We start from the raw sequence: 8094 nt of genomic DNA, 5'->3' as shown, positions 1-8094 counted from the left end.
CCTTGAAGCCTCCTCCCTGGTCTCTGTACTCTCAATCTCCCATAGTCTATTTGCTAGAGAAACCCTATTAGTAACTGTGTCACCTTAGAGCCTTCAGCTGGTTCCACCTCATTCAGAGTAAAACTCAAAGTCCTCACAAAGTCCCCAAGCCCCAGGATCTTTACCTCTGACTTCAACTCCTCCCCCCCACAACCAACACCCCCAGTCACAGTGGTCGCTAAATTCAGCAAGCCAACTCCTGCCTCAGGGCTTCTGCAATGCTGTGCCCACTACTTGGAATGCTCCAGCCCCAGATATACTCATGGCTCACTCTCATGGGTTACATCTCAAAGACCTTTCCTGACTACCCCCTTTAAAATGCCTTCTCTGGCTGGGTATGGTGGCTCATTCCTATAATCCCAGAACTTTGGGAGGTCAAGGTGAGAGGATTGCTTGAGCCCATGGGTTCGAGACCCGCCTGGGCAACTTGGCGAGACCTCAGTTCTACAATAAATCAAAAAATTAGCCGGGCGTGATAGCATATGCCTGGAGTTACAGTTACTTGGAAGGCTGAGGTGGAAGGATCACCTGAGCCCGGCAGGTCGAGGCTGCAGTGGCTGTGACCATGCCGCTGCACTCCAACCTGAGCGACAGAGTGAGACTCCAACTCAAAAAGTAAAAATTAAAAAATTAAAAATAAATAAAATGTCTACTCTGTCTTCTCTATTCCCTCACCTCACTGTCCTCTTCTTTATAGGGCTCATCACCACCTGAATGTTTATTGCCCAACTGCCCCCACAATGAGTGCAAGCTACATAAGAATGATGTTGACGATCTTGTTCCATGCTGCATACCCAGTGCCCAGAATAGGCATGGCACAGAGTACTCACTCAATAAATATTTGCTGCCAGGCATGGCAGTGCATGCCTATAGTCACAGCTACTCAGGAGGCTGAGGTGGAAGGGTCTCCTGAGCCCAGAAGGTGGAGGCTGCGGTGAGCCACGATTGTGCCACTGCATTCCAGTCTGGGCAACAGAGTAAGACCTCAACTCAACAAAAAAGGAAGGAAGGAAGAAAGAAAGAAAGAAATACCTGAGCCTTTTAAAGGCCAGGCACAGTGGTTCACACCTGTAATCCTAGCACTTTGGGAGGCCAAGGTGAGAGGATTGCCTGAGTTCGGGAGTTCGAGACCAGCCTGGGAAACATGGTGAGACCTTGTCTCGACAATAAATCAAAAAATTAGCCAGGCATGGTGGCATGTGCCTGTAGTCTCAGCTACTCAGGAGGTTGAGGCAGAAGGATCGCCTGAGCCCAGGAGGTTGAGGCTGCAGTGAGCTGTGACGGTGCTATTGCACTCCAGCCTGAGCAACAGAGTGAGACTCCAACTCGATATATTTGCTGAATGAATGGAGTAAGTTGGAGAGAAAAGCTCCATGTACAAGAATGAAGGAGGCATGGTGATGTAGGAGAAGTTATTTGGAGTCAGACAGACTTGGGCCACATCTTTTTTTTTTTTTGAGTCAAAGTCTCACACTGTCACCCAGGCTGAAGTGCAGTGACACTCCCACGGCCAATGCAGCCTCAACTTACTGGGCTCAGACAATCCTTTCACCTCAGCCTTCCAAGTAGCTGGAACCCCAGGCATGTACCACCATGCCCAGCTAATTTTTTGATTTACTGTAGAGATGAGGTCTCACCAAGTTGCCCAGGCTGGTCTCGAACCCCTGAACTCAGGCAATCCTCTTCGCCTCCGCCTCCCAAAGGGTTGCATCTTCATAGCTCTATTTTACCACAATCTTTTCACATCTGATCTCATGTGTGATGTTTAACCACTCTGGGCCTCACTTATACCTCATCTGTAAAATGAGACTCACACTGACCTCTTGAGGTCACATTGAAGATTAAATGAGATCATGCATGTGAAAGCACATGATATTCTTTTTGGTTCACAAGAAGTGTCTAGTGAGACGTCTTAAGACTGACCTGAAGCCGGGCTCCATGGCTCAGCCTGTAATCCCATGCCTTTGGGAGGCTGAGGTGAGTGGATTGCCTGAGCCCGTGGGTTCGAGACCCGCCTGGGCAGCGAGACCTCATCTCTACAATAAATCAAAAAATCAGCCAGGTGTGGTAGCGCATGCCTGTAATTCTGGCTACTCGGAGGAAGGCTGAGGTGGAAGGATCGCCAGAGCCCAGCAGGTCGAGGCTGCGGTGGCACTCCAGTCTGGGCGACAGAGTGAGACTCCTTCCACCTCAGCCTTCCTCAAAAAAAAAAAATGACTGACCTGAGATAGCTCTTCAGGTCCAGCGATGTCTGGGGACAGTTTTTCTCAAAGGTAGAACACAGGCCTGTGGGTGGATGGAAGAATTGAGGTGATTCGGGGACATGGCTTTGAATAACTCTAAATCATACTCTCATCTCCATTTTCTTTTAGTTTCCTGATCATGTTAAAGAGAAAAACTCCCTTTCCTCACCTGTGTGTGACTGGACATCTCTCTCACACTTGCTCATCTTTCTTTTTTTTTTTTTTGAGTTTAGAGTCTCACTTTGTCACCCAGGCTAACGTGCAGTGGGATACTCATGGCCACAGCAACCTCGACCTGCTAGACTCAGGTGATCCTTCTGCCTCAGCCTTCCAAGTAGCTGGAGCTACAGGCACACACCACCACACCCAGTTACCTTTTTGATTTCTTGTAGAGACAAGGTCTCACCAAGTTGCCCAAGTTGGTCTCAAACCTGTGGGCTCAGGCAATTGTCTCACCACAGCCTCCCAAAGTGTTGGGATTATAGGCGTGAACCATCACACCTGGCCACTCATTTTCCTTTTTAACAAAGAGCACAGGAGCTGCTGCCTTACAAAGCAATACCATGCCTTGCTATGTTTTCTCAGTACTTTTTACTTATGGCTAAGTGATCCTGGCTTTCCCCTTATAGGACTGATACAAAGCACTCACTTAGAATATTTTTCGGTAGGAAAGTAAGCTAGTTTAAAGAAAATTATTAGTAGTAGGGGAAGGAGAGGGCAGATATCCAGTATAGTGAGGGTGGAGTCCAGTGAAGGAGTTTGGGAAGGAGTATGAGTCAGCTGGTAGCTACCCGGCCCTCCTCCTGTCCTGTGCCCCCAACCCATGGAAAAAGGAAGCAGCTGTTCAGGCGCTGGTGTCTCCGTCACCACTCCTGGGGGCCCAGGTTTCTCCTGCAGTCCCCTGACCTCACACATAGCCCCAGCGCAAAGCCAAAATCAATTATACCTGGGGAACAGCTGGGGCTTTGAAAAGTAGGAAGAGGTATGAGACGCTGAAATGACAGAAGACGCTAGGGAGCTGGGGCTTAGGAATGAGGCAGGTCTGGGCTTGACTCCATGTCCTACTAAATGCTCACTACTTCCTCTCTGCACCACCAGTTTCTATGTTTCTATGTCTCTAGACGGGGTAGTAAGAAGACCTGTCTCCCAGTGCTGTATGAACCTTAAAGAGCTTAGTCCAGTGCTGGACACACAGGAAACCTTTGATAAACTGGTGTTGCAATTATTATTATTATTGTTATTATTGTTATTATTTTGAGTTGGAGTCTCACTCTGTCGCCCAGACTGGAGTACAGTGGCTGCTCCCGGCCACCGCAGCCTCGACCTGCTGGCGATCCTTCCGCCTCAGCCTTCCAAGTAGCTGGAACTATAGGCGCGCACTACCATGCCCGTCTAATTTTTGATTTATTGTAAAGAAGAGGTCTTGCCAAGTTGCCCAGGCGGGTCTCGAATGCACGGGCTCGGGCAATCCACTCACCTCAGCCTCCCAAAGGCGCAGGATTACAGGCTGAGCCACCAAGCCCGGCTGCAATTATTATTATTACCATCACCATTATTATCATCATTAAAGAGTCAGAGATGGAATAACAGGGAAGCAGGAGCCGAGAAGGACAACAAGGATTGTGTTTACATGGTAAGAAGTGTCAGATGTTACAAGCTGGGGTGCAGGTATTGGGGTGGAGAGGGAGAGAGAGAGAGATTGACTGAGAGACATTGAGAAAGGCTAATGGAAACTGGCCCCTCCTAGCCAGGCGATGAGTCCCAGTGATACAGGTGGGGCCAACAGTGCCAAGTGGGTGGACCTGCAGTCCCTGGGAAGAAAGAAGCAGCCACACTTGCTGAGCAGGGACGAGACCTGGGGAGGCTGCTGAGTCCCGCACCCTGAGCTGGGACTGGGGAGAGGCCTGGCGTGCTCGCCGATGGCTCCTGACCGCGTGCTGCCCCCTCCCTCTGGGCCAGGGCTGTCCTGGCCCTTGGGAGGCTGGGGGGTGGGTGGGGTGAGCTGGTGTTGTCCCACCCCTTATAGGAGGCTGTGAGCTCACACTCACACACGTGCCTCCTCCAGGGACAGGTAAACAGGATGGATGCCTGGGTCAGCTGCTCCCTCCCTTGGCCTTTCCCTCCCACTCGTTCCCTGGGGGTGGCTGGCCCACCCAGCTCCTCAGTTCCGCACCCAGCTTTCTCAGCCAAGAGCAGCCTGAATGCTCACTGAAACACCCTGGTGACCACCCTCAGGGTCATGGCCCTTTTCTAACAGCCGGGGTCTCCCGTGAGGGCTCTCCCCAGGACCCCAGAAGGTAAAATGCAGCCCCATGGCTATAAGTCTGTCTCTGTGGGCTAGAAGGTATGGAAGCATGGGAGAGCAGTCACCTTCAGGTGGCAATGCGAAAGGGGAGAGACAAGGGCCGACTGAAACTGAGAAAGGCTAAGAAAGGGCACTGGCCTCTGGTTCTGGTGTCCCTGAGCCAGGTTGGTGGAGGCTCAGGGTGGGGCCCATCCTGCTGGCTTCCCTGTCCTCGCTACGTGGTGGGGTCCTGCCTTCTATCCCTCTTTCCTAAGTCCCCTCCACCCCCACTGCCTTCAGGAGACACCAACAACCTATCTTCTCCTCAGATGCTCCTACCCCCACCCTGTGCCCCAAATTCCTGGGGTTGGGAAATCAGAACGCTTTTGCATCCATCTCATCCCGTTTCTCCCTCCCTCCCTGATGCACCAGCTCCCTCTCTGTTTCGACAGAGTCCCTCAGACTCACAATTACAGCACATTACCCTATCGGTGGCTGGACTCTGAGTCACTGGGGGAGGGACTTGGGCTGCCCCAGTATAAGGAGTAGTGACAGGGAGGAGGACTCTGGGAAGGCAGGGGACTCTGGGAAAGGAGAGAGAAGGCTGCAGACCTAGAGGGAGAGAAGAACAAGAAATTAGAAGGACAAGAACGCAGGAGGCCGCCCAGACGCAGAGGAAGAGGAAGGGCAATAAGTCGACTTGGGTGGGAAGAAGATACTCAGGAGAGAGAGAGGGAGAAAGCTGGCAGAGATGAATCTCCAGGGGTCCCTGGCCTGCCTCCTGCTGGCCCTGTATCTGGGCAGCGGGAAGGCTGGCCCACTGCAGGGTGGAGTGGAGAGTCTTGGAACAAATGTTGGAGAAGCCATTGGACGTGGAGTGGGAGATGCCATTAGCCAGGGAGTTGGGCAGGCCATTGGCAAAGAGACTGGAGGAGCAGCTGGTTCTGGAGTCAGTGGGGCCCTTGGCCAAGGGACCAGGGAAGCAGCTGCCTCTGGAGCCAGGGAAGCCACGGGCCCTGGTCTGGGGGATGCTTTGAACCATAGACTCGGGGAGGCAGCCCATGCTCTTGAGAACACTGGGAGTGAGGCTGGCAGACAGGCTGGGACTATCATTCGACAAGGAGCAGATGCTGTCCACAATGGCTGGCAGGGGATGCCTGGCAACAACGGTGCTTGGGTGAGTGGCTGGGAAGGTGGGTGTGAAAACGGGAGGCTAAAGGTGGCTGGGTTGAGAATCTTGGGAAACGGTTGGAAGGATGAATGGGTTTCTTATGGGCAGCTGTCTGGGACAGTTTCCTTCCGTGTTGTGCACCCTTCCTCGACGGCCCTGCAGTCTCTCTGCCTGGCCCTCTGTCTCGCTCAGGCTCCTCTCTAGCTTATGGTTTCTTGGCCTGCCCTCCCCCATCAGAGTCAGAGATGCTCACACTAAGTGCAGGTATGTTGTCCTTGCAGGGAACCAATGGCCAGCCTCCGTCTGAAGGCCATGGCATCTTTGGCTCTCAAGGTGGCTTTGGAGGCCACAGCCAGGGCAATCCTGGAGGTCCAGGGACTCCCTGGGGCCATGGACACCCTGGAGGCTCAGCAGGCAGCTTTGGAACCCACTCTCAGGGAGGCCCCTGGGATCAAGCAGGCAATGGAGGGTCATCGAACTTTAGAACCAACGCGCAGGTAAAGTCACCACTCCAGCCCTGACACTGGCCACCTCCCTCCCTTCAAGCCTACCTTGGATCCCACACTCAGTCTCACCCTCCCTGCAGGGAGCTGTGGCCCAACCTGGTTATGATTCAGTGAGAGCCAACAACCAAAATTCAGGGGTAAGAGGAAGAGCCTGGGGACAAAAGGGCGTCTGGGTACATCTGACAGAAAGTGGGGGAAAGACAGAGAGGAGAGACAGATGGGGAGGAGACGAACTGGGGTGAGAAGAAGACAGGCGGGAAGAGATGGGCCTGGGGTGGGGCCAGAAAGAAGGCAGAAAAACGAGGGGGGTGGGGAGAGGAAGTCAGACCATAAGGAGCAGGAGAGGTCAGGCTCCTAGAGCCAGCTGGGGCTGAGGTCTCTAAACTCACTGTCCCTTCTCTCCGCAGTGCACCAATCCTCCACCAACTGGCTCAGGAGGAAGCTCTGGCAACTCTGGGGTAAGAGAACGGCAACCCAGGCATTTTGCACTGGGAGGAGATGCAGAAACTCCATTCCCTTAGACTGTACAGGGACTATGCCTTGAGCAAGAAAGGAATGGGAGGAAGGACACAGTCCTGGTGTTCCTGCCTTTAGTCCTGGCTCTGCTTCCTTCCTGCCCCTCAGGGAAGCAGCAGCTCACAGTCAGGTGGCAGCAGTAGTGGCGGCAGCAGCAATGGAGGTGGCGGGAGCAGCAGTGGAGGTGGCAGCAATGGAGATGGCGGGAGCAGCCACGGAGGTGGCAGCAGCAACGGAAGTGGCAGCAGCAATGATGGTGGCAGCAGTAGCAGCAACAGTGGCTATGCTGGCAGAGGCAGTGGCAACGGCGGTGGCAGCACTGGTGACAGCAGCGGTGGCAACAGCGGCAGCAATTCTTGGTCCAGCTGGGTGAGTTTTGCACCTTTGTCAAAGGCAGAGATGGAGTGAGGCCCCTGCTAGTCCCTGCCAAGGAGATGGGCCCGAAGTTTTCTCTGAAAACTGTTGAGTGTGTGGCCTCATGGGCAGTTTTCGCTCTGGGGCTGCCTCAGCCACCCTTCCCCACCTCCCAAGCCCAACCAAGCCGTACTCCTGACATAGGAACTATCACTTTTTTCCGTCAGAGGTGCCCTGGCACTTCTGCTCAGTCCAGCCCTTATCTTTCACTCCGTGTCTGTGAGGAGGTTCTCCTGCCTGTCTAACTTCTAGTCTTGCAGTCACGTCCACTTGGCAAGTCTGAGTAGAGTTGAGAGTGGCAGAGGGAAGAAGAGAGGTGGACGCAGGAAAATATAACCCTTGTTTGGGAAGCTCCCAGGACAGCAGGGGGAGGACTGCACTCGTAGGGACTTCAAGTGGTGTGCAGAGCTGTGGTGTAGATGACATCAATAACTGCAGTGCACACATGAGACCCCTAATGACGGGCGTCAGGGTCAGGAGGGGAGTCACACTACCCATCATGTAGGATGCCTTACTGTTGAGCTCTGGGAGAGGAGACCTGATGGGAGGTTCCACACCTGGCTTCCTCCGGGTCTGGGGAAGGTCTCCGGCCAGAGGAGGCAAGCAATCACCACGAGCCCAGTAACGCAGGCTGCTTTGCTTACTGCCCCTTGGACTACCCCCATCTAGGACCAAAATTCGAGGGATTTAGGCCAAAGCGGCTCCAGCGCCCAGGTAAGAGCTCCCGGGGGGTCCTTTCCACTCGCTGCCCCTGGTGGCGGGAGCGCAGCTCGCGGCGGCAGAGGCCCCGGAGGCTGGGCGGCGCCTGCGGGGGGCGGGGGGGCGTGGGGGCGGCGGGCGCGCCCGCAGCTGGAAGTCCCCAAGCCGTCCCTCGGCCACCGTGGCCTTCCCCATGCTCAGGGTAACTTCCCTCGGCGACCA

General features: G+C 54.1%; 1 protein-coding gene across 1 annotated transcript in view; it reads left to right on the top strand.

Annotated features, from left to right (window-relative positions):
* The first annotated feature begins 5317 nt into the window (after positions 1-5317).
* Positions 5318-8094, top strand: part of DMKN (dermokine) — a 16274-nt gene continuing 13497 nt past the window's right edge. Inside the window, exons 1-6 of the mRNA XM_021719038.1 lie at positions 5318-5743; positions 6034-6234; positions 6324-6380; positions 6651-6701; positions 6868-6997; positions 7055-7128. Coding sequence (XP_021574713.1) covers positions 5318-5743; positions 6034-6234; positions 6324-6380; positions 6651-6701; positions 6868-6997; positions 7055-7128 — 939 coding nt within the window. The remainder of the gene's footprint in view (positions 5744-6033; positions 6235-6323; positions 6381-6650; positions 6702-6867; positions 6998-7054; positions 7129-8094) is intronic.

Source organism: Carlito syrichta, unplaced genomic scaffold (genome assembly GCF_000164805.1).
Source record: "Carlito syrichta isolate Samal-C Ts95f unplaced genomic scaffold, Tarsius_syrichta-2.0.1 Scaffold314091, whole genome shotgun sequence".
Lineage (NCBI taxonomy): Eukaryota > Metazoa > Chordata > Mammalia > Primates > Tarsiidae > Carlito > Carlito syrichta.
This window is presented reverse-complemented; position numbering and strand designations above follow the sequence as displayed.